Source organism: Ovis canadensis, chromosome 18 (genome assembly GCF_042477335.2).
Source record: "Ovis canadensis isolate MfBH-ARS-UI-01 breed Bighorn chromosome 18, ARS-UI_OviCan_v2, whole genome shotgun sequence".
Taxonomy (NCBI): Eukaryota; Metazoa; Chordata; class Mammalia; order Artiodactyla; family Bovidae; genus Ovis; species Ovis canadensis.
Window position 1 is genome coordinate 61,467,415 of NC_091262.1, and position 26,755 is coordinate 61,494,169.

The window sequence follows — 26,755 nt, forward strand, 5'->3', positions numbered from 1 at the left end:
AGTTTACAACTGTTATCTTTCTTTTATCACAGAGTGCACAAACAAGCAGAATTTTAATTGAGAAATTTACATCTGAAAGCAAGGAAAGTATCATTACTTTAAATCAGCATAGGAGAAGTTCCAGGGTAAGTATAATTTTTAGTCTAAATTATGGTTTGGTGTCTTTGTCTTCCTACAGTTTAGATATTATTTTTAGTGATTTTAGAAGTAATTTCTTGATGCTTCCTCATTCTGGGAAATGCCTAAGTGCATTCACCAGAACGTCTGTGGAGGACATATTTCCTCTTTTTCAAATATGCTGTCTTTATGATACTCAGAATATGTTATTTACTAATCAGTAGTAGGATATCTGCTGTGAGTTTTACTGAGATTCCTAAATGTCTGTTTTTTCCATCATTTGTGACTGCTTGCCCAGGTCTTAAATGATCAAAGGAACATGTTTATAAATCTTTCTACCAAATGAGGGGAGGGGATTGTTTATGGCTATGAAACAGGGTAACAGTGAATTCTCTAAGTGGTGACTGGATTTGTTCCCATGATTTTATAGTCACTAAAGTGTATCTAAGTAAAATAATTAAATAATAAACACAGTTGAAGAGAAAAGAGATAGCGATTGAGGGAAGATAGGTATGCAATTTATATCACTGGCTTAATAAATATCCTGAACTTTATGAGGGACAAAGAGGAAATGGTTTTATTTTTCTTTCCTTAAGGCCTCCAGCCCTCTACTGCCCTTGATGATATCTTAGGAGGCTGAGTGCCACAGAGTAGAGAGTCTTATTAACCTGGGACAAATCAGATCCCTATTCTAGTCAATTACACTAGGTTTAATATGATTCTGTGCCCCTTTCTATATTCCCCATACAGTCAGGTGATATATTTTTTTGAGGTAATGTTTCTATTTAATGTAGATCACTTTTGCTATTTTAATATAGATAACTATTTCTTATTAAATATTTGTCCTTATGTATGTTTGAGCTTTTTATTTCTCATCAGTCTGAATGATATGGAGGTCATATCATTCTTGTTTTTTATCGACAGCACCTAGAACAGTGACCATCACATAAAAATTAATTGAACCAACAAACGACACTTTCTAGTTTGGAATCCATGGACTATTGTAGTAGCATTACTTGTACCTAACCTGCCAGGTATTCCTGTTTTTAATAGCTGTTTCTAATCTAACCTCCCTGTTGCCCCTTGCAATATTCTTAGAACACAGGTGTAATTCCATCACTCAATCTCAACAAACTGAATAACATCACCTATCAAAGTTAGAGTGCTTATCTAAGCCTCATAACGTGGCCTCAGCTATGTTTTCTGTCTTACCTCCCACTGTGCCTCTGCTTCCATGTAACCTCCATGTACTGTGTTCTCTGCTTGCACCAGAGTCCTTGGGGACTAACATCCCAGCACTTTGACACTTCTCTGTGCTTGTTTAGGCTATACCATTGGCCTGGCATGGTCTCAACCCATTCTCGGTCACACAGTGAAAATGTCACTACCTTTCACAGCCTGGCCCTAATGGTACCTCTTCTAGCTGGTCAATCCAGGTTCCTTCTCATTCTGAATTGACCTCCGCCTCTCCTGTGCTCTCTTTACATCTGATTCATGCTATCCTTACAGTCATTGTTACAGCTGCTGTGAATTATAGTTACTACTTTATGTCTTTTTCCACCATCATACCTGAAACAAGTTAGTTTTTTGTCCTTTCCACCCTATCTGGTGTGGTAGTACTTCCTAACTCTTTTAGTGTGCTAGTTCTCATGGTGAGTAATATTTGTGTGAATGAAGCCATGAAATTGGAGAAGGAAATGGCAACCCACTCCAGTGTTCTTGCCTGGAGAACCCCAGGGACGGGGGAGCCTGGTGGGCTGCCATCTATGGGGTCACACAGAGTCAGACACAACTGAAGTGACTTAGCAGCAGCAGCTGTGAAATTAAAAGATGCTTGCTCCTTGGAGGAAAAGTTATGACCAATGTAGACAGCGTATTAAAAAGTAGAGAGATTACTTTGCCAACAAAGATCCATCTAGTCAGAGCTATGGCTTTTCCAGTAGTCATGTATGGATGTGAGAGTTGGACTATAAAGAAAGTTGAGTGCCGAAGAATTGATGTTTTTAAACTGTGGTGTTGGAGAAGACTCTTGAGAGTCCCTTAGACAAGAAAGGAGATCCAACCAGTCCATCTGAAAGGAAATCAGTCCTGAATATTCATTGGAAAGACTGATGCTGAAGCTGAAACTCCAGTACTTTGGCCACCTGATGTGAAGAACTGACTCATTTGAAAAGACCCTGTTGCTGGGAAAGATAGAAGGTGGGAGGAGAACAGGATCACAGAGGATGAGATGGTTGGATTCAATGGACATGAGTTTGGGTAAACTCTGGAAGTTGGTGATGGTCAGGGAAGCCTGGCGTGCTGCAGTCCATGGGGTCGCACAGAGTCAGACACGACTGAGCAACTGAACTACTCAACTGCTACTAAATTGATGGATTTTAAGTTCTGACCCTATGTGTGAACATAGTGATTTCAAAATCAGTAAGAACCTGTATTTTAATTAGTATTTCTGCATTTACTCTAATTTACTCAGTTATCACTAGCCAATTGTCATCTGATATTTTAGTTTACCAAATAGTATATAGAGTCAATGTATATTTGTCATTTGACTATTTTACAGCATTTTTTCCTGAGAAAAGCTGCATCATTTGAAAATATCCAAAAACATTTCAGCACACAGTCTACTCAATTAAAGGTAGGATAATTTTTCAGTTTTTGTTACTGAAAGGAAATGTTCACATTTCTAGTAATAATCACCACCTATGCTTTTTGTTTGCTTTCCTAAAATAGCATGATCACTTGATTCATACAGAGTTGATTGAACGTTTGGATTTAACTGAGGAATTGGTGGCCTCTGTAAGATTGTTGTGCATAGTGCCAATTTAAGGTTTTCAACATCTCTTGGAAGTGTCTCATAGTCATACTTTGACTTTACCTGAAAGTGAAAAGTGTAAGTGAAAGTCGCTCAGTCGTGTCCGACTCTTTGCGACCCCATTGGAGTTCTCCAGGCCAGAATACTGGAGTGGGTAGCCTTTCCCTTCTCCAGGGGATCTTCCCAACCCAGGAATCGAACCCAGGTCTCCCGCATTACAGATGATTCTTTACCAGCTGAGCCACAAGGGAAACCCTGACTTTACTTAGTATATAAGTCAAGTCACTTATATATTGATCTACCATTTGCATTGAGCTCACAGTTTGTTTTATGCTGTAAGTTTATTTACAAACATATCTAGGATGCTGAGTTTGAGAGTTTAATCCTTTCTTCAGAGACTGCACCTCTTAATATGCTCCTCTTCATGTCTGTCTCATGGATTACTTCTTAAGCAGTTGGTGTCTTACTGTAGAGAAAGATGCAACAAATCCAGACCCAAAGAGCAAAGTCATCATAATTAGTAACCTTCACTTGTTTTCCACTGAAAATGGTATATTCTTCTGTGGGCCCTCCTCACAGTGGCTCCAGGTTGTGAACGTCCAGATGCTCTGTCCCAATGTAGCACTGTTGGAAGCTCTGCAGAAGGCGTAGAGACTGAAGATGGAAGAAATGGTGGGAGTTCATGAAGCCCTCCCTTCCTGGTGACCTGGTTCCCTGGTGTGCCAGGACTGCAAAGTGGGCTAACCGTTTCAAAGCATAGATCATAAGTGAGGGACACCTACTTACTGAAATTAAAGCAGCTGCTGGAGAGGCAGAAACGTGTTGGGACTTCAGATGTGCTGGTAGGCACCATTTTTAAATCTCATTCTAGTTTACTGATGAGGGAGCTGGTGGGTGCCATTTTTGGTGTTCTCCCTGTAACCTGTTAGTGCCAATGGGCATGCTCCAGCACATACCTTGTGCAGCAGCTATATTGGAACTGGGTTGGGTGAGTGTACCAAACTCTGCAAACCCCGTGATGCAATTGTGTCATGCAGGGCAAGTGCCCCAAGTCCCACCCACCTGTGCCGCAGCAGCTGTGCCACAACTGGGCTGGATGAGCAAGTGCACCAAGCCTTGCTCTCTCTGTGCAGCAGCTGCAGCTTTGCAATAACTGACAGGTGAACACAACACCCACAGGAGCACCCTTGGAGAACCTGGCTCAGGTGCCAGGGGAGACTGTGCTTCTGGGTCCCGTGGATCATTTCCTACTCAAGACTCCTTCAAGCCTAGGAGAGGTGCTGATTTGCCTAATTTGTATAGAACACCGAGAATCAGGCCAAGTGCAGAGACAGGATTGTGTTTGTAAAGAGTTCAACGTAATGGTCAAAAGATGGTCACCAAATTTGGGAGATGAATGGATGAACACAGTGGGAACAGCAAAGAGACAGAAAATATAAGAAAATACTGAACACAAGTTACAACTGAACTGAAAAATATACGTGAAGAGTTAAAACAGCAAACTGGATGAAGGAGAAGCATGAATCGACAAGCAAGAAGGAAAAGCAACAGAGATCGCTGTTAGGCAGCAAAGTGAGAAAAGAATTTTAAAAAGTGAGGCTACCTTAAAGGACCTCTGTTACAACATTAGGCAGAATAGCATTCACATTATAGAGGTCCCAGAAGGAGAAGAGAGAAGGGACCAGAAAAATTATTAGAAGAATAATTTTGTTTTACTTTTTTCAGGCACGTTCCACTTTTTCTTGGTACATACATATGTGCTTATATATATATATATAAGCACATATGTACACATACATGTGTTCTATAGTTGGTATTTCTCTGTTCTCTGTTCTAAGTCCATATTGAGTTAAATACAGTTTCTTGACATGGGGTAAGTATATATAGTAAGTCACAGAGAAGGTCAGTATCTCTATTACATTTTAGTACATTTTAAAATATACCACTAGCTTGTATGGAATTGTTATTTGGGTTTGGAATTTGGGTCTATATTCACTGTTAAGAAAAATATTTCTATAATGAATTATTTACTAGCAAAATTAAATGCAATTATTTATTGACAATAGCTCAATAGGTAAGAAATGCTATATCAAAGGATTGAAGCTAATCTCTTCTTTTATTTGTAATGAATGTTAGAGTTTCAAGTACAAATGCATAATTATTATAAATTATTCATTAATGTATTGTAATATTAGTATTATTATTGAAAATTGATTCTCTAATGATTAGATAAAATGTTAGGTTGAAATCCTGTTATGTAAACCTATAAATATTGAATTGAAAATAACTGAATATTAAGTATAGGAATTCTGTGTTATTAAGGTGCTTTTGAAAATAGACTTACAAATTGATGTAATAAGGTGGGGCATTTCAATAATTTTTGCTCTGCCTGCAATGCAGGAGACCCCGGTTTGATTCCTGAGTCAGGAAGATCTGCTGGAGAAGGGCTAGGCTATCCATTTCAGTATTCCTGGGCTTCTCTGGTGGCTCAGTAGGTAAAGAATCCACCTGCAATGTGGGAGACCTGGGTTCAATCCCTGGGTTGGAAAGACCCCCTGGGGAAGGGAACGGCTACCCACTCCAGTATTCTGGCCTGGAGAATTCCATAGACTATACAGTCCATGGGGTAGCAACGAGTTGGATATGACTTAGCAGTTTTCACTTCACTCACCATTTTTTTGCATTAAACTAAAAGTAGAGCACATACTTTATTTGGATATGTAAAGAGCATTCTCTTTAAATTAAGAATATATAAAATCACAATTCATATCTACTTTATAGTGTTATTTTTATATAGCTAATGAAATGTCATGTGACCAAATTATTGTACTTTGCTTTAACTAACCCACTGTTAACTTATAAGCTCTCTTGAAATACATCAAGAATAGATGATTTGAAATTTTTCAATAGTGACCAAATTAACAGTAATTATAACTGAATTAATTTTAAATGTATAGCAACTAAATTGATTTTATGTTTTTTGATTTTTTGTTTTCTTATGAATAAGAGAGTAAAATCTGCAGTTGAGTTGAATAAGGACGAGACCATAGTTCTATCAGAGTTTCAGGATGACATGCAAAGCAATATAAAAGAGGTGAAGCTTCAAAAAGCAAAGGAGTTGGAGCGTTGGATGACTGAGAAAAACGAAGCTAAGGAATCTGTCTCTGAGAAAGAAAGTATAGATACTATCTTAGACTACATGCGCGGCAGATATGGTTCAAGAGACCTGTCTTTCACTCTTATTGAAGCATCTCGACAAGCTGGCATTACTTACATTGTTTATCCCAAGAAAAAGAAGATGAGACGGAGGAAAGGACTGAGACTCAGTAAACTTACACTTGTGTATGATGAGTTATCCAAGCCTCCAAAAACTCTTGAAAGGTCTTGTTTAATCAACATTTGTTATAGCTTAAGAAATATATTATGGTTTGGGCCTTAGTTTTATAATTCACTCATTGAAGGATCCTTTTGTATGTATATTTCCTGGGTCTGTCTCTTGTTGTTGTTCAGTTGCTCAGTCATATCTGACTCCTTGCGACCCCATGGACTGCAGCACACCAGGCTTCCCTGTCCTTCACCATCTCCCGGAGCTTGCTCAAACTCATGTCCCTTGAGTTGGTGATGCCATCCAACCATCTTGTCCTCTGTTGTCCCCTTCTCCTCCTGCCTTCAATCTTTCCCAGCCTCAGGGTCTTTTCTAAAGAGTCTTCTCCAATGCCACAGTTCAAAAACATCAGTTCTTCAGTGCTCAGCCTTCTTTATGGTCCAACTCTCACATCCATACGTGACTACTGGAAAAACCATAGCTTTGACTAAACCATAGCTTTTCCTGGGCCCATCTCTGGTGCCAGTTAATTTATCAGTCAGGGTCCCAGAAGTAAACAGATAGCACTCTCAATTTAGAATAATTCTAGACAGGTATAACAAAGGGTATTTTACAAAGATGTGGGCATAGGGAAATCACAAATGATAGAGTGCTTTCCTGGGGCTAGAAATAATAGAGCCAGTCTCTACCCCTCAGTATGAGAGGACAAAAAGAGAGAATGATTACTAGAACCTGGAAGAAAGGAATTTTATGAAAAGGATTTCCTTGAAAGAAGTAGTGAATTTTGGTCAAAGATCATGGCCAGTTTGAGGCAACCTTTCAGGAGGGGCCCGGAGGAATAAATACTTCGCTTGAACTCTCTTTTCAGGGCTCCTAATTGAACATACTTGATTAGAAGAAAGCAAGTATTCCTATGTATATAGTCTGTACAGACTAGTATTCCAGGGCAAATGACAAGGTAGAGAATAGAGATAAATGTGGAGGTGGAAACGAGATCTGTTTGGCACAGATGGTCTTTCTAGGGTGACCTTTGACCAGAAATAGGAATTGAGAAGGAGTCAGCCACTCAGAAGGACTGGAAAATGCAATGGCTTTGAGGCTTGCCCTAAGCCTGGAACAGTGGGAGGCGAGAGAGTAGTGTTACTAGAGATATTTGCTGGGGTCTCATCGTGTTGTCTTGTAGGCCATGGTGAAAAGCTTGATTTGTATTCTAGGTACTAGGGAAAGCTCTTGGAGGGAGTGACATGATCTGATTTACATTTGTTTAAAAAAAAAAAAAAAACATGCTGGCTGCCGTGTGGAGAATGGGTGAGACCAAGAGTACAAGCAGGGATTTAAGATGTTATTGTACTCTAGACAGAAGAGATGATGGAGGCTTGCACTGGAGTGTGGAGAGAGGTGAGAAGTGTCACTGAGTAAGGAAGCAGAAGGATACTGACTTTTCTCACTTTTATTCTCCTTCTCTTAGCACAGGCCTTTCTCATAGTACACACTTGGTAAATATTTATGAAATGATGGGGTTTAATTGTTTTTCCTTCCAATAGAGCGTGTTTGTTCTCTCACGTGGCTATAACAGCACCAGCATACAATGAATGCTACTGAATGAAAACTGTGTGGGAAATGGAGAGTTTGCGGAGATGATCCTAGAAACATAGCATTTGAAAGCGTATTAGATGTCAGCTAATTTGATAGCCAAAGAAGTTTGGGATGACGTCTGGGATGTCTTTTTGTTGGTCTGCTATGGAGTAAAATCTTTGCTTCTTCCTGCTTCCTCAAGTTCTTGTCCTTGCCAACCATTTGGATACATTTCCTTTTGCACATCAAGTTTTAACTCCTCAGTTCTCTGGAGATTGTATTTCGTCTGGTTGGGGGTAGGGATATAAATTAAGCCTGGAAGGAGCACTGATCCCTTATTCAGTTCTTTACAGAGGCTGTATCTTTAATAACAGTCTTCTGCTTTCCTAACCTCAGCATAGATTCTTCACACGATCTAAATGAACGAACAGCAGGACTTGGTTTGCATAAAACCCTGGTGGCTCAGAGGTTAAAGCGTCTGCCTGCAATGTGGGAGACCTGGGTTTGATCCCTGGGTCGGGAAGACCCCCTGGAGAAGGAAATGGCAACCCACTCCAGTATTCTTGCCTGGAGAATCCCATGGATGGAGGAGCTTGGTGGGCTACAGTCCATGGGTCGCAAAGAGTCGGACACGACTGAGCAACTTCACTTTCACTTTTCTTTTACATGTAATTTTATTTTGATAACAGAGAAATAGTACTTGTCACTGAGTTGATTTATTGGTTATAAAAATTATATTTCTGTAATTTAAGAATCACCCTTTTGCATACTAGATCACTGTCCCATGGAATCCTTCCTGGACAGAAGAAATATTTGCTCAGAATTCCACAATATGAACGTGTACTTCGGTGTCCCAGTGTACCTTTGGATTTAAATTTTGACAAAAGTGCCCAAATTAAAAGAATTCTAGAACATAATGATCCTCAAACATGGGCTCCTGAGATGGTGTCTCAGTTTAAGCAAAAGAAGACAACCTCGAGAGTTAAAATATCTGTTGACAAAGACTCGTTTGAAACAGTGAAACAATCAGCAAAGCTGGACTTGAGTGATTCTTTGACCTGTGGTCTTCCTCTAGCAGTCATTAAACATTATGAGTCCGAAGTGGAGATCTTGACTGAAGAAATAAATAGTAAGAAGAAATATCCTGCATTTTTATACTGTAGGCGTGGAGCTCTTTATAGGAAACTGGGAAAGTTACAGAGTGCCATGAATGATCTACAGGAAGTAAGTTTTATGTAATCGAAATAATAATACTAACAATTTATCCTTATGATTATATATTAACTTTTACTAGAATTTTGAATAATGAACATTTGTATTATGTATATAGGATTAGAAAATTTTGACATTTTCAAATAATTAGCCTTAAAAACACTAGATTTTGTCAGATTCAGAGGCATCATATTATATTATACACATATAAAGCTGTTGAAGTCAGCAATGTTTGAAAGTTTATTTGATAGGCTTTCTTCCCTTAAATCAATTTAAATTGAATTTATACATCTATTTTCTAGGCTATATTCTTGGAGCCATTGTTCCTCAATGCCTATTGGCACCGACATTTCATTTATCTTTTCCAAGACAAAATTAATGAAGCTTTGGATGACTTGAATTTTATAAATAAATACAATAAAAATAACGCAGGTGGGTTGTCTGTGCAGTTATATCTTAACCTAAGCTTTGGTTATTTAGTGATATAAAGATACATAATTTAAGACATATAAGTCTCCACAAATGTTTGTAACTTTCCTAAGTTAAATTTACTCTTGATATTGTAAATATAGGACTCTTTTGTGATCCTGTTGTTTTAAAAAATATTTATCATAGTTTGAAATGTTAATGTCCTTGATATACATTACAATAAATTGGTTTCTTACTGCTTATTTTGTAAGATAAGCTTACAATTTTTATAGAAATAATTCACAAATTTAGTCTGAATTAGAGTTGTAGTAATTTTGCATGTGTGAGTGCTCAATTGCTCAGTTGTGTCCAATTCTTTGTGACCCCATAGTCTACAGCCCACCAAGCTCCTCTCTCCATAGGGTTCTCTGGGCAAGAATACTGGAGTGGGTTGCCATTTCTTCCTCTAGGGGATGTTCCTGAACCAGCCATCGAACTGGTGTCTCCTGAAACTGCTGCACTGGCAGGCAGATTCTTTACCATTCTTAAGACTTCTAAGATGGATGAAAAATATTCCATGGATAGAATATGATTGGATGAAAAAGATAGCTTTGTGTTTATGTACTATTCTCTAATCAAGTTGAATGACTAGGTATGGAACTTTTGAGAAATGAGAAAATGTCATATTCATCTTTGTATCTCCAACACTCACAACATACCACTAAAATATAATGAGCTTAATAAATGTTTTTTTTTAACTCTGTGCTGATCTCTACTAAAAGTCCATAACTTTTTACTACGAACAAAGAGATTATGAGACATTTTATAAAAAGGTAAAAGGTAATTTTTGTTAATGAAATTGAAAACACTTTTAACATAAATATTTATCCAGTCTGTGAACATGAATTTTGCATTGTTGAACAAAAGAACAAGTATTAAATGACAAAGTAGAATAGAGATACACTTTTCTAAGATTACATTTTTGGAGGGTGAAGGATTAATCTCTTAAAATTTAAGACTGTAACACTAAATTTTACCCTATTAATTTTCTTTAGATGCATATTTTTCAAGAGCAGAAATTTTCAGAGAAAAAAATGAAATTACTTTGGCAATTCTAAATTATACTCAGGCAATCAAGTGCAGGCCCACGGAAGCTGATTTGTACTTCCGGAGGGGTGAGATGTATGAAACAGAAAACAAAATGCTGGCCATTGATGACTTTTCTAAAGTAAGCTGTATTACGTATAATGCAGCCTTTTATATATTTGTATATTTTAGAATATGATATAAAATAATAATTATATAAATACAAATTATCTAATTATATATTTATATATTTTAGAGCATGATATCCTAATTTATAACAAATTGTTGAAATTCTTTCATATGTTATATAGTCAAAATTAATTAATTTTAGATTAGATTCTAGAATATTCATTAGTGGAATTGATATTAACAATACATCAATGATATTTTTGAATGAATGGATTTCCATCAGAGTTGGGTATGGGAGCATTCAGGAAACTTTGAGGGAGCATTGACTTTCCAGCTGTCTTCTTTTGGATTATGAAGCAGTGAATAAAGAAACCTTTGCAGGTTCTTTAATAGGTGCTTCTTCTATTCAGTGGAGAAAATAATTTTCCACTTCTTGACACTGAGATCTGGTGATTTTCTCCTGCAGTAAACCTGTCTGCTTTCAAAGACTGCTTACTGGCTTACTCATTCATCCATTCATTCACTCACAAATATTTATTGCCTAAGGCACTGGGTAATAAAATCGATAGGTCTTGGTGAATAAAACAGACATGTTTCATGCTTACATGGAGCCTATAGTATAAAGAACAAATATTAAAGAAATAAATATATATATATAGTAATATATAGTTACTAATTGTGATGAATGCTGTGATGGAAATAAAGATGGTCAGTTCTGTTTAGTTGCTCAATCATGTCTGATTCTTTGCGACCCCATGGACTGCAGCACTCCAGGCTTCCCTGTCCATCAGTAACTCCCAGAGCTTACTCAGACTCATGTTCATTGAGTCAGTGATGCCATCCAAACATCTCATCCTCTGTCATCCCCTTCTCCTTCTGCCCTCAATCTTTCCCAGCATCAGAGTCTTTTCTAATGAGTCAGTTCTTTGCATCAAGTGGCCAAAGAATTGGAGTTTCAGCTTCAGCATCAGTCCTTCCAATGAATATCAGGACTGATTTCCTTTAGGATAGGCTAGTTCAATCTCCTTTGCAGTCTAAGGGACTCTCAAGAGTCTTCTCCAGCAACACAGTTCAAAAGCATCAATTCTTTGATGCTCAGCTTTCTTTATAGTCTAACTCTCACATCCATACATGACTACTGAGAAAACCATAGCTTTGACTAGATAGACCTTTGTTGGCAAAGTAGTGTCTCTGCTTTTTAACATGCTGTCTAGGTTGATCATAGCTTTCTTCCAAGGAGCAAGTGTCGTTTAATTTCATGGCTACAGTCACCATCTGCAGTGATTTTGGAGCCCCCAAAATTAAAGTCTGTCACTGTTTCCATTGCTTCCCCATCTATTTGCCATGAAGTGATGGGACCAGATGCCATGATCTGAGTTCTGGATGTTGAGTTTTAAGCCAACTTTTTCACTTTCCTCTTTCACTTTCATCAAGAGACTCTTTAGTTCTTCACTTTCTGCCATAAGGGTGATGTCATCTGCATATCTGAGGTTATTGATATTTCTCCCAGCAATCTTGATTCCAGCTTGTGCTTCCTCCAGCCCAGTGTTTCTCATGATGTACTCTGCATATAAGTTAAATAAGCAGGGTGGCAATATACAGCCTTGACGTACTTGTTTCCCGATTTGGAACCAGTCTGTTGTTCCATGTTCAGTTCTAACTGTTGCTTCTTGACTTGCATACAGATTTCTCAGGAGGCAGGTAAGGTGGTCTGGTATTCCCATCTCTTGAAGAATTTTCCACAGTTCATTGTGATCCATACAGTCAAAGGCTTTGGCATAGTCAATAAAGCAGAAATAGGTGTTTTTCTGGAACTCTCTTGCTTTTTCTATGATACAGTGGATGTTGGCAATTTGATCTCTGGTTCCTCTTGGCTTTTCTAAATCCAGGTTGAACATCTGGAAGTTTACAGTTCACATACTGTTGAAGCTTGGCTTGGAGAATTTTGAGCATTACTTTGCTAGCATGTGAAATAGTGCAATTGTGCGGTAGTTTGAGCATTCTTTGGCATTGCCTTTCTTTGGGATTGGAATGAAGACTGACCTTTTCCAGTCCTGTGGCCACTGCTGAGTTTTCCAAAGTTTGTGGCATATTGAGTGCAGCACTTTCAAAACATCATCTTTTAGGATTTGAAATAGCTCTACTGGAATTCCATCACCTCCACTAGCTTTGTTCATAGGGATGCTTCCTAAGGCCCACTTGACTTCCCATTCCAGAATGTCTGGCTCTAGGTGAGTGATCACACCATCGTGCTTATCTGGGCCGTGAAGATATTTTTTGCACAGTTCTTCTGTGTATTCTTGCCGCCTCGTCTTAATATCTTTTACTTCTGTTAGGTTCATACCATTTCTGTCCTTTATTGAGCCCATCTTTGCATGAAATGTCCCCAAGGTATCTCTGATTTTCTTGAAGAAACCTCTAGTCCTTCCCATTCTATTGTTTTCCTCTTTCTTTGCATTGATCACTGAGGAAGGCTTTCTTATCTCTCCTTGTTATTCTTTGGAACTCTGCATTCAAATGGGTCTATCTTCCCTCTTTTCCTTTCCCTTTAGCAAATGAAATATTTATTGATGATAGGGGGCAATTTATATTTGACTGGGAGATATCAGAGAACCCCTTGAGGGAGTGAATTTTTGCTAGCCTATGTTCTGAGTCTATAGTCAGGCAGATATTCCACTGATTGCAGCAGAATTGTAACCTTGCACTTCTGAGTTTTAATTCTAAATTCTGCTTCTTAGTACAATTTAGAAGTTATTTGAACAGTTTAACTTTTCATTTTCCCAACTACTCTGTTTCTTAATTTATAATAGTTAGCCACACACTTGACATTCTTTTGCTTCAAGAGAATATTGTTATAACTTGGTAACTTCTTGAATAGAAGTGAACACAAATCTCTTTTGAAGATATTAAAGTTGTTAAAATATCTTTTCTGATCATTTCCTTTATCTAGCACTGATATTAATAGTTTAAAAATTGACTAATGCAGCGGCTTGAGGTCAACCATCAAAATCTTTAGTGTGTTTTTTCCTCTTTTAAAAATACTTCATAATTGCTGTGCTTCTATTTCCCCTCTACTATCAACAGGCAAGGAACTTTACAACTGAGTTTACAATGATTTAGTCTGTTTATTGTCTTCTTTGTCAGTGTGAAATGAATGAGCGATGCCATTACCAATTCATTTCTTTTCTCCATTTTAGGGGCTAACTTAACCCATATTTGATTTCATTGAATCAGCCTTAATGTAGTCTACTATGTGTCACCTTAAATTGGAATAAAATGCTATGATAGATACAATATAATCCAATCCTACTCTAGTTGAATAATTACTTATGAGGTTTTATTAATAAAAACTTTGGCGGGAAGAAACCTTGGCTTCTTATATGTGCTCGATTTGGTTTTTGTTTTTAATAAAACCTCCCCTTTCTAGAATTTGATGACAAATGGATTTCCTTAAAGGCATGGTCTTTACATGCAGATCTGAAACTTTTGGCATCTTAGTTTGTTTTTATGTAATCTGAAGTTAAAAACAGGGTTGTAGTTATTTAATTTCCTGTGGGATTGTATACTTTTCTTGCTTATTTTTTTCATAATATGATATGTTTTTGTGACTTCCCTCCTCCCCCTGCCGCATGTAGTGTATCTTTTATGATCCCAAAAGAACAGACGCATTATTTAAACGTGGGATGTTCTACTATGAAAATGAAAACTGGATTGCAGCTGAACAAGATTTTACAGCCTTGTTAAAAATAGATCCCCAAAATTCTCAAGCAAGGTAAGAGTTATTTTAGATACAGTTTTTGAAAAAAAAAAATTGAAATATGCTCTCAGGAAAGAAAATTGCTTGAAAAACATCAGACAGCCCTTTAAAATAGTGAATCTATTTTTAGAGCTACTAGTGTATGAAGCTCTTTACCTATACCCTAAGAGTAGTGAGCGTTTCAACCTGAAAGGCATAAAAGTGATAATTTAGAGTTGTTTCATTTGCATTTTCTAAAGACGAGTTACATTATCGATTTTTAAAAATATTGACCTGTATTTTGTTTCTTTGGATTTCTTTTCATATCTGTATTTATTCAGTGCAGAGAACTGTTGACATAGATTTTCATTCTTTCTGGTTGTAACTTGGATATTAAACTTTGTTCATCCAACCTTATTGTGCATAATTCGTTTCCATTTTGTTGTTTTTCTTTTAATCAAAATTTAGTTTTGAGGAGGCTTACAATGTTTATATAGTCATACCTATTTGTCGTCTATTAGCATTGTTATCAGAGAAGGCAGTGGCACCCCACTCCAGTACTCTTGCCTGGAAAATCCCATGGATGGAGGAGCCTGGTGGGCTGCAGTCCGTGGGGTCGTGAAGAGTGAAACACGACTGAGCGATTTCGCTTTCACTTTTCACTTTCATGCGTTGGAGAAGGAAATGGCAACCCACTCCAGTGTTCTTGCCTGGAGAACCCCAGGGACGGGGGAGCCTGGTGGGCTGCGGTCTATGGGGTCGGACAGAGTCAGACACGACTGAAGTGACTTAACAGCAGCAGCAGCATTGTTATAGTAAAATAAAGTATGCATTCAAAAAGATGCAAAGTATGAAGACATCACAATGTAAATGCTTATATAACCACCACCAGCTCAAGAAACATTTCTAGCACACTTCCTTGTGCCTTTGCCTCTCTGAGAAGGTAACCAGTGTCCTGACTTAACATTTCTTTATAGTTTCAACACACAAGCATGTGTCCCTAAACATTCTTAGTTTAGTTTTTCTGTTTCCTTGAACTTTATATAAATAAAATTGTAAGATAGTGTTCTTTCATCTCTAGATTATTTCATTGAATGTTATGTATTAGTACATGTGGCTCCAGTTTGTTCATTTTAATTTTTGTATAGTATTCAGTGACATGAATATATTACAGTTTATCCATTCTACTGATGAATTCAAATATGGTTTCATTCGCCATTATTGTACATGACATACATATATGCACATCTATTGGGTAAATGGGGAAACAATGGAAACAGTGTCAGACTTTATTTTGGGGGGCTCCAAAATCACTGCAGATGGTGATTGCAGCCATGAAATTAAAAGACGCTTACTCCTTGGAAGAAGTTATGAGCAACCTAGATAGCATATTCAAAAGCAGAGACATTACTTTGCCAACTAAGGTCTGTCTAGTCAAGGCTATGGTTTTCCCAGTAGTCATGTATGGATGTGAGAGTTGGACTGTGAAAAAGGCTGAGCGCTGAAGAATTGATGCTTTTGAACTGTGGTGTTGGAGAAGACTCTTGAGAGTCCCTTGGACTGCAAGGGGATCCAACCAGTCCATTCTGAAGGAGATCAACCCTGGGATTTCTTTGGGAGGAATGATGCTAAAGCTGAAACTCCAGTAATTTGGCCACCTCATGGGAAGAGTTGACTCATTGGAAAAGACTTTGATGCTGGGAGGGATTGGAGGCAGGAGGAAAAGGGGACGAATGGCTGGATGGCATCACTGACTCGATGGATGCGAGTCTGATTGAACTCCGGGAGTTGGTGATAGACAGGGAGGCCTGGCATGCTGCGATTCATGGGGTCGCAAAGAGTCGGACACGACTGAGCGACTGAACTGAACTGAACTGATTGGGTATACAAGTAGGAGTGGATACCTGCATTCCTATGCCTAATTCATAGGATATGCAATTGTTCAGCTGTAGCACCAAACTAATTTTGCAAACTGGTTGTACTCCCAGTAGTTGTGGAGGCTCCACGCCAGCACTGGGTACTTTCAAATTTTAGCCATCCTAGTGGGTATGAAGTATTATCTTATTTAGTTTGAATTTTCATTTTCTTCATTACTAATGTTTACTAACCATTTGGATTTTCTTTTTCTTGTCATCCATAGCTTTTGTGTTGTTGGTCTTTTTTCTTTATTAATTTGTATGAATGAAAACATATTCTTGATATGAGCCCTTTGGTTATATTTATAGCAATTATTTTTTTCTGGCTCTGGATTGTCATTGCCCTCCTTAAATACTGTCTTTTGGTAAACAGTTTTTAAATGTAATACAATATGATCTGACTGAATAACATGTTTTTCTTTAAGGTTAGTGCTTTATCTGTATTAGAAGTTTTTCCTACTTTTATGTCATGTAGATATTCTCCTGTCTGATCTTCTAGAAAGTTTATTATTTTACCTTTAAAGTTAGATTTACAGTATACCTAGAATCAATTTTTGTATATGCTGTGAAGCAGAGAACAAATTTCATTCTTTTCTGTATGCATATTCAATTTTCCCAGCAACATTTAATAAAATGCCTGTCACTTTCCCATTGCTCTATAGTGTTAGCTTTGTAGGAAATGAAGATCCAGGTATGGTGGATCTCTTTCTTAGTCCTTTTTTCTATTTTGAGTTTTTTTTTTTTTATATGGACCACTTTTAAAGGTTTATTGAATTTGTTACAGTGTTGCTTCTGTTTTTTTATATTTTGAGTTTTTGGCCACAAGGCATGAGGGATCTTAGCTCCCTGACCAGGAATTGAACCACCACCCCCTACATTGGAAGGTGAAGTCTTAACCACGGGATTGCTAGGGAAGTCCCTATTTTGGGGGTTTAAAAAAAAAATCTACCTTTGTACCAATACTATTCTGTCTTAAATACTGTGGTTTCATAGTAAGTCATGAAATCCAGTAGAACAGTTCTTTTGATCTTTTAAAATTGTCAGAGCTTCCCTTGGCTAGTTTGCATTTCCAAACCCATTGAATGGGGTTAAACTATATGAAGGTCTTCCCTTATAGCTCAGCTGGTAAAGAATCTGCCTGCAATACAGGAGACCCTGGGTCAATTCCTGGGTTGGGAAGTTCCCCTGGAGAAGGACAGACTATTCTTGGACTTCCCTGGTGGCTCAGATGTTACAGAATTCGCCTGTAATGCAGGAGACCTGGGTTTGATCCCTGGGTTGGGAAGATCCCCCGGAGGAGGGCATGGCAACCCACTTCAGTATTCTTGCCTGGAGAATCCCCATGCACAGAGGAGCCTGGTGTGGGCTACAGTCCATGAGGTTGCAAAGAATCAGACATGACTGACTGACTAAGCAGGCATGCAAACTATGTGAAAATTGACTTCGTTATTGATTAGAATAGTAAAGTTTCACAGTTTTGTATGGTTTAAGTTAGCAGAATCAGCATGTTAACTTCCGTGGTAATTCATTTGTATTTCAATTGGGGTTGCAATGAATTTATAGAGCAGCAGGGGAAAATTTGACATCCTAACAATATTAAATCTTTTCATGTATGCCTATGATAAATATTTTTATGTCTTCATTCCCTTTGCTCAATAATATTTCATAATTTCTGTAAAGAAGCCTTATGTATATCTTTTTCTTTATTCCTATATATTCAATATTGCTTAGTTTTTTAGATACTACTTTAGTATAATTTTATTATAAACTTTTTGTTGCTGGTATATAGAAATGTAGTTGATAAATGTATATTGACCTCGCAATATAACAATCTAGCTAAACTTAAAAAAAATATATTTTAAAAACTTACTTCTATTTAACGGGAGTATAATTGCTCTACAATGTTGTGTTGGTTTCTGCCATACATGAACATGAATCAACCATAGGTATACATATAACCTCTCTCTCTTGAACCTCCCTCCCACCTCCCACCCCATCCTACCCCTCTAGGTTGTCACATTGGATTTGAGCTCCCTGCCTCATGCAGTACAGCAAATTCCCATTGGCTGTCTATTTTTTTACATCTTTCCATACATAGAAAAGTGCTAAATTCCTTATCTTAAGATATCTGGTTTTCCTTTAATTTATAATAATCTTTTAACATTAAGACCACCTGCTCTTTGTTGCAAAACTTCTATATAAACTTCCCCCAACCCCTCGCCTCCTCAGAGCACTTCTCTTAAGGTTACTTGAGCTTGAATAAACCTTGAAGTCCTAAAAAATCCTACTGAATAAAACATAACTGTCAACTTATATGTTGTGAACATTTTTTAAGTCAACAATACCTCTATGTGTTGAGATATCCTCCTAGTTTCTTTTAGTTCTTTATTTATAGTTTCTTTTAGCTATTTGAACATATTTAAGATAGTTGAGCATTACTTTACTAGCATGTGAGATGAGTACAATTGTGCGGTAGTTTGAGCATTCTTTGGCATTACCTTTCGTTGGGATTGGAAGGAAAACTGACCTTTTCCAGTTCTGTGGCCACTGCTGCTGAGTTTCCCAAATTTGCTGACATATTGAGTGTAGCACTTTGACAGCATCATCTTTCAGTATTTGAAATAGCTCAACTGGAATTCCATCACCTCCGCTAGCTTTGTTTGTAGTGATGCTTCCTAGGCCCACTTGACTTGACATTCTAGGATGTCTGGCTCTAGGTGAGTGATCACACCATTGTGATTATCTGCGTTGTGAAGATCTTTTTTGTACTGTTCTTCTGTGTATTCTTGCCACCTCTTCTTAGTATCTTCTGCTTCTGTTAGGTTCATACCATTTCTGTTCTTTATTGATCCCATCTTTGCATGAAATGTTCCCTTCTATCTCTAAGTTTCTTGAAGAGATCTCTAGTCTTTCCTGTTCTATTATTTTCCTCTATTTCTTTGCATTGCTCACTGAAGAAGGCTTTCTACTCTCTCCTTGCTATTCTTTGGAACTCTGCATTCAAATGGGTATATCTTTCCTTTTCTCCTTTGCTTTTCGCTTCTCTTCTTTTCACAGCTATTTGTAAGCCCTCCTCAGACAGCTGTTTTGCTTTTTTGCATTTCTTTTCCATGGGGATGGTCTTGATCCCTGTCTCCTGTACAGTGTCATGAACCTCCATTCATAATTCATCAGGCATTCTGTCTATCAGATCTAGTCCCTTAAATCTATTTCTCACTTCCACTGTATAATCATAAGGGATTTGATTTAGGTCATACCTGAATGATCTAGTGGTTTCCCCTACTTTCTTCAATTGAAGTCTGAATTTGGCAATAAGGAGTTCATGATCTGAGCCACAGTCAGCTCCCAGTCTTGTTTTTGCTGACTATATAGAACTTCTCCATCTTTGGCTGCAAAGAATATAATCAGTCTGATGTCAGTGTTTACCATCTGGTTATGTCCATGTGTAGAGTCTTCTCTTGTGTTGTTGGAAGAAGGTGTTTGCTATGACGAGTGCATTCTCTTGGCAAAACTCTATTAATCTTTGACCTACTTCATTCTGTACTCCAAGGCCAAATTTACCTGTTACTCCAGGTATTTCTTGACTTCCTACTTTTGCATTCCCATCTCCTATAATGAAAAGGACATCTTTTTTGGGTGTTAGTTCTTAAAGGTCTTGGAGATCTTCATAGAACTATTCAACATCAGGTTCTTCAGTGTTACTGGTTGGGGCATAGACTTGGATTACTGTGATATTGAATGGTTTGCCTTGGAAATGAATAGAGATCATTCTATCATTTTTGAGATTGCATCCAAGTACTGCGTTTCAGATTTTTTGTTGACTATGGTGGCTACTCCAATTCTGCTAAGGAATTCCTGCCCACAGTAGTAGATATAATGGTCATCTGAGGTCAATTCACCCATTCCAGTCCATCTTAGTTTGCTGATTCCGAGAATGTCGATGTTCACTTTTGCCATCTCTTGTTTGACCACTTCCAATTTCCCTTGATTCATGGAACTAACGTTCCAGGTTCCTATGCAATATTGCTCTTTACAGCATTGGACCTTTCTTCTATCACCAGTCATATCCACAACTGGGTGTTGTTTTTGCTTTGGCTCCATCCCTTCATTCTTTCTGGAGTTATGTCTCCACTGATCTCCAGTAGCATACTGGGCACCTACCGACCTGGGGAGTTCATCTTTCAGTGTGCTATCTTTCTGCCTTCTCATACTGTTCATGGGGTTCTCAAAGCAAGAATATGGAAGTGGTTTGCCATTCCCTTCTCCAGTGGCCCACATTCTGTCAGACCTCTCCACCATGACCTGTCTGTCTTGGGTGGCCCCACATGGCATGGCTTAGTTTCATTGAGTTAGACAAGCTGTGGTCCATGTGATCAGACTGGCTAGCTGTCTGTGATTGTGGTTTCAGTCTGTCTGCCCTCTGATGCCCGCTCTCAGTGCCTACTGTCTTACTTGGGTTTCTCTTACCTTGGACGTGGGGTATCTCTTCACAGCTGCTCCAGCAAAGCACAGCCACTGCATGCTAGTAAAGTAATGCTCAAAATTTTCCAAGTTGGGCTTTGGCAATATGTGAACCATGAACTTCCAGATGTTTAGAAAAGGCAGAGGAACCAGAGATCAAATTGCCAACATCCTCTGGATCATCAAAAAAGCAAGAGGGTTTCAGAAAAACATCTATTTATGCTTTATTGACTATGCCAAACCCTTTGACTGTGTGAATCACAATAAACTGTGGAAAATTCTGAAAGAGATGGGAATACCAGACCACCTGACCTGCCTCTTGAGAAACCTGGATTCAGGTCAGGAAGCAACATTTAGAACTAGACATGGAACAACAGACTGGTTCCAGATAGGAAAAGGAGTACATCAAGGCTGTATATTGTCACCATGCTTATTTAACTTATGTGCAGAGAACATCATGAGAAATGCTGGGCTGGATGATGCACAAGCTGGAATCAAGATTGCTGGGAGAAATATCAATAACCTCAGATATGCAGATGACACCACCCTTATGGCAGAAAGTGAAGAAGAACTAACGAGCCTCTTGAAAGAGGAGAGTGAAAAAGTTGGCTTAAAGCTCAACATTGAGGAAGCTAAGATCATGGCATCTGGTCCCATCACTTCATGGCAAATAGATGAGGAAACAGTGGAAACAGTGGCTGACTTTATTTCTTTGGGCTCCAGAATCAGTGCAGATGGTGATTGCAGCCATAAAATTAAAAGATGCTTACTCCTTGGAAGGAAAGTTATGACCAACCTAGATAGCATATTGAAAAGTAGAGACATTACTTTGCCAACAAAGGCCTGTCTAGTCAAGGCTATGGTTTTTCCAGTAGTCATGTATCAATGTGAGAGTTGGACTATACTGAGGGCTGAGTGCAGAAGAATTGATGCTTTTTAACTGAGGTATTGGAGAAGACTCCTTTGAGAGTCCCTTGGACTGCAAGGAGACCCAACCAGTCCGTCCTAAAGGAAATCAGTCCTGGGTGTTCATTGGAAGGACTGATGTTGAAACTCCAATACTTTGGCCACCTGATACAAAGAGCTGACTCATTTGAAAAGACCCTGATGTTGGGAAGGATTGAAGGCAGGAGGAGAAGGGACAACAGAGGATGAGATGGTTAGATGGCATCACCGACTCAATGGACATGAGTTTGGGTAAACTCTGGGAGTTGGTGATGGACAGGGAGGCCTGGTGTCCTGTGGTTCATGGGGTCTCAAAGAGTTGGAAACGACTGAGCGACTAAAGTGATTGACTGACTAAGATAGTTGAATATAGGTCTGTCTGATGTCTGGATGCCCTCAGGGATGATTTCTATTAATTTCTTTTTATACTGTGAATGGGTCATATTTTTATTTGCATTGCTTGTAATTTTTTGTTGAAAAGTAGTCACTTTGAATATTATGATATAGCACTTCAGGATATCATTTTCATCCACTCAACTTTCAGGGTTTGTTGTTGCTGCTTCTTGTCATTCATGTGGTTTGTTTAGTGACTTTTCTGAACAGATTTTTAAAAGTGTGTATTCTTTGTTATATGTGAGTACTTAGGTCTCTTTTCTGTTAGCTTGATTGTTAGCTGTGATTTGACTGAGACTTTCTTAATCTCCTGGAAGAAACCAACCAATCAAACAAAAGAAGTCTCTCAGTCTTAGCAGATTGGCTCTGATGAGGCCCTCTTTCAGTGCTTGTCCAGATGACTTCAATGACTGAGCTTTTGTGTCCTGCTTGCACAGAGCCTGAGTTAATCAGAGGTGAGAACTTAGGTCTTTTCTGTGCATGCTTCCAGCCTTGGGTTTTCATGTGGCTTTTAGATTTTCTGCAATATGTAGAAACTTTCTAAAGGCCTCACCCCTCTGGTATCTCCTTTTCCAGCTTCTTTCATCCCAGAGTTTTTGGTTAGTTTGTTGCTTGTCCGGACTGTTATCCCTTGCCTCAAGTGGCAGCTGCTGATACATTTGCCTTTAAGTGCTTTTGATAAATACCTTCCAGGAAGTCACATCAGCCCCCAGAAAGCTCTAAGGCAGTCAAAACAGGGAAACATTTGAGCCAGTCTTTCAGTGATCCATCCAGGAGACAGGTCAAAATACACAGCTACAGTTCTTTGAGAATAAGATTTGTGTTGTTCCCTCTGGTACTAGTAACCTGCATCAGGAAGGCAGGTGGTTGTCTTGAAGGCCACCATGGGCCTGGGAAATTGGGGAGGGAAATACAGGGTGAGTTAGAACACCACAGAGCACCCTTACCAAAATTCGGCAGTTTGTCCTCCTTTATTAAGCATTTCCCTGGTGGTTCTGTTTTTAAATAGATTTCAGAGTTCCAAAAAATTGATTCTGACAGTTTTTGCCATCTTATTCATTGCTTTTGTGGAAAAGTGGAGTTTTAGAGTTCTTATTCTACCTGTTTTGGTCTACTCTAGTCTCCCAACTCTTTTTATCATTGTATCAACTTTAACCTTATTGTAACATTAGTGATAAAATAGTCTTTATTCCTTGAAATTAATGAAAGTGACTTTGGCTTTTGCCAACAAACATTGCAGTTTTAATTTTTAAGCCATTTATTCTTTATTTTTAGGGAATATCTTTTTTTTCTGTTTAAATTTTTTCCTATGATCTATTTATACGAGTTTCATGGTAATAAGCCTTCTAATTTTGAAACCTCTTGGCCGTCATATATTTTTATACTGAATGTTATTAAACTATACTGAATTTGTCTTTTAAATTTTTAAAATTTTCATCTATATTCATAGTAAAATTGTTTACTGATTTCATATAGTCAGATTTTGATTTCAGGAACTGGCTACTTTCTCAAAATGAATTAAGTCTTTTACCTTTTTCTTTTCTTAGAAATACGTCCTTTAGGATAGGATAATTTTTGTTCTTTGAAAGTTTGAAATAATTTAATTATAAAACTATCCCACCTTGCAGCCATTTGAAGGGAGGGCAAACTTTTTTGAAGCTCTTTAAAAATTCTTCCCTAGTTATTGTTATATTGTTTGTCTGCTTCTTGACTTGAAGGAGATTACTTACAGAAAGGACTTCCCTTTTGGCTCACTGGTAAAGAATCTGCCTGCAGTGCAAGAGATGCAAGAGATGCAGGTTCAGTCCCTGGGTGGGGAAGATCCCCTTGATCTTTATTATCTGATGATCAAATCTTAGCACTCTAGAGACAGGAATGGGATAAAATAGTAGCCTAGGTGTGATCTGATGAGAATCTTCAGTATTGAGGCAGTGGAAATGAAAGAAGCAACAGATGTGAATGTCAGTATTTTTGAAGAATTGATATAACTTAATTCTTCAAACACATTGTAGATGACGTCCTACAAAAAATATTACTAAAGATTTATTCTGTAAGATTTTAAGTTCAGAATCATATGTAGACTTAAAAGTTAATTAATATTTTTTAACAAATAGAAATTATTAAAAATAAATGTAAGATTTTATGTTTATTACAAGGTACATAAGACATTTTTTATGTGTGGGGTAAAAAATATTTTGCTCCAGTATAAAATATCCTGAGTCTTGGTGCTTTTGAAAGGCCTCTGTTACTGGCTGCCCTCTTTATTTCAAATTATCATTATTTTCCTATTATAACCTTCTTGAGCATCTCTTTCCCTCCCCCTGGGTTTAATGTCTTCAGAGCAGGCAGCCTAGTAGCTTATTCTTCCGGTTTTTCCTTAATTGCCTTTTTTATTTTATTTATAAAAGCTGGTTTGCTTTACATTATTAATTGATTGAAGATGAGATTTTCAGCGTTGATTGAGGTCAATGAAAATTTAGGTACTGAAGTCAGAAATTAATGGAGAAAGAATTCAACTCATGAAACTGATGCAATATCTTTAATGCGTGTAGATAGAGAAATCTCCCATTTATTTGGGTGTACCTTTGGTGTTTCGTTTTTTTTTATTGACACACCTCTCTGATAGATACAAGAAATATAATAAATTCATAAGCATACAATTAATATATAACATTATTAATATTAGCATTTTATTATATATATTTATTTATAAAAAGTTTGTATCTCTTTTGCTGTTAACATTTTGATTAAACTTTCCTGAAAAGCAAAGGGAAATAACCACCAATTGTTATTCAAATATAAAATTAGTTGTATAGGTTTGCCAAAAAGAGAAAATTTATATTTTTCTGTACATGTTAAAATGAATTTTTCTCTTTTTCTAGGATGTACCGAGGGAGAGCATATTTTAAACGAAACTTCTATAAGCAAGCAGTTCAAGATCTTTCTATTGCAGTTCACTTAGATCCTAATAACTGGTTAGCATTGTATTATAGAGCCTGCTTATTTAGGAAGAGTAACCCTCTTAGAGCGCTACAGGATTATAGTGTTTCAGGTACTTCACCTTCAATGGCACATATATGGGGATTTAATCTGAGGTTCAGCAGCTCACTTTCATGGAGTGGGATACTAATGTGGGATGACTAATGTAATATGTGTATTATTGTATGGTTTTATATATATATATATATATACACACACACTAATGTATATTTATATAGCACCTGTGTTTGTTTATATTTGTAAGCTATAATAGTTTAGCTTAAAGTGTTTCTAATATTCCCTTTTAGTGTGTGTGGTTGTGTGCGTGTTTACGTGTGTATAACAGGGACAAAGAGAGAATATCATATCAAAGAAATCTCTTTCTATATATGAACTTCTGAGGCTATTTCTGGAAATCTAGGCCTATTTCCTAGTCATCTTGCTAAAATGATAGTAAATTTTCCTGGTGGGTTGAGTTCCCACTCCATAGGCCCAGCCGATGGATTAGTCAAATTCGGAGTTTTGTAACCCTTAAACTGAAAATGGGAATCCTCGGTAAGAGGATGCCAACAGCAAAAGTGGCCGTTTCCACCCCACTCTGTACCAGTACATTCTTGGTCCACAAGTATGTTCAGCACAATTCTGTACAGAGAATAAGTGCTCAGTAAACAGTGTCCAGTTGTTTCCAGCCAGGGTTCAACCCTCCAGACATGGCTGTGTTAACCCGGGTGCAAAGTGTTAGAATCCCGACATCCTTGATGAGGCAGAATCTAGAGCTTAAGGAAACCCCTAGACCCTTAGGAAGAGAATAGACAGCTGTTCGGGGAAGTCAATAATAGATGATCATTTATTGCTATCTCTAAGTCCATCTGACTTCTGAAGTCACCCTTCCCATGAATATGCAAATAAAATAACTCAGAGCCCACCCTATGTGCCGAGAGGAGTCTAGTGTCCTCCCTTCTATGGCCAGCGATTCCTGGAACTGAGGATTCTTGTTCATTTCTCTTGTAATCTTTGTATCTAACTACTCCTCTCTGATTGATTCTCCCTTTTGGTTCACCAGTTCACTTCTCATGGTTACCATCTATTACTGAATGTTTTAGGGGTCGTTAGATAAAGTTAGCACAGATAATTTAAAGTTGAAGGTTAAACACCTTTATTTCTGAAGGTTCATCTTTTATTAGTCTCTTTGTCAGCCCTGTACATCTGCCATCTGGCCAAACCCCTTTCTTCCTGTTCTTCCTAAAAGCCGCTTTCTCATATTTCGCTCTTCTCCATGTCTTGGGCTCCTCATCCCCTCTTTTCTAGGCTATCACGATAATATAAATCCTTGTCAGTTGATTATTCAGAGCTGACCAACTTTATTTTGGCCTCAGTCCTATCCTATAGGTTAGCCTAAGAAGTTTTATCTTTCATTAAATGGACCCTCAAGATATTTCTCTAAGCTAATAATAATATCTAACATTCATTAGACATTTCACAACTTTCCAGGTACTATTCTAAATGCTATATAGAGAGTGTCTCAGTTACTCTTCAGTATAATGCTATGAGGTAGGTACTATTATCATCTCCATTTTACTGATGAGAAAACCGATGCACAGAGGGGCTAAATAATTCTAATACATTTTTTTTTGCCCTAAAGAGAATGTTTCTGTTTTTCA

The 26,755-nt window shown here is 37.8% G+C and overlaps 1 protein-coding gene across 1 annotated transcript in view; it reads left to right on the forward strand.

The window, feature by feature from the left end:
* TTC6 (tetratricopeptide repeat domain 6) overlaps positions 1-26,755 on the forward strand; it is a 211,827-nt gene that overhangs the window by 112,639 nt on the left and 72,433 nt on the right. Inside the window, exons 9-16 of the mRNA XM_069558767.1 lie at positions 33-125; positions 2,678-2,752; positions 5,937-6,310; positions 8,603-9,053; positions 9,344-9,473; positions 10,505-10,677; positions 14,300-14,436; positions 24,998-25,167. Of these exons, the coding sequence (XP_069414868.1) occupies positions 33-125; positions 2,678-2,752; positions 5,937-6,310; positions 8,603-9,053; positions 9,344-9,473; positions 10,505-10,677; positions 14,300-14,436; positions 24,998-25,167 (1,603 nt within the window). The remainder of the gene's footprint in view (positions 1-32; positions 126-2,677; positions 2,753-5,936; positions 6,311-8,602; positions 9,054-9,343; positions 9,474-10,504; positions 10,678-14,299; positions 14,437-24,997; positions 25,168-26,755) is intronic.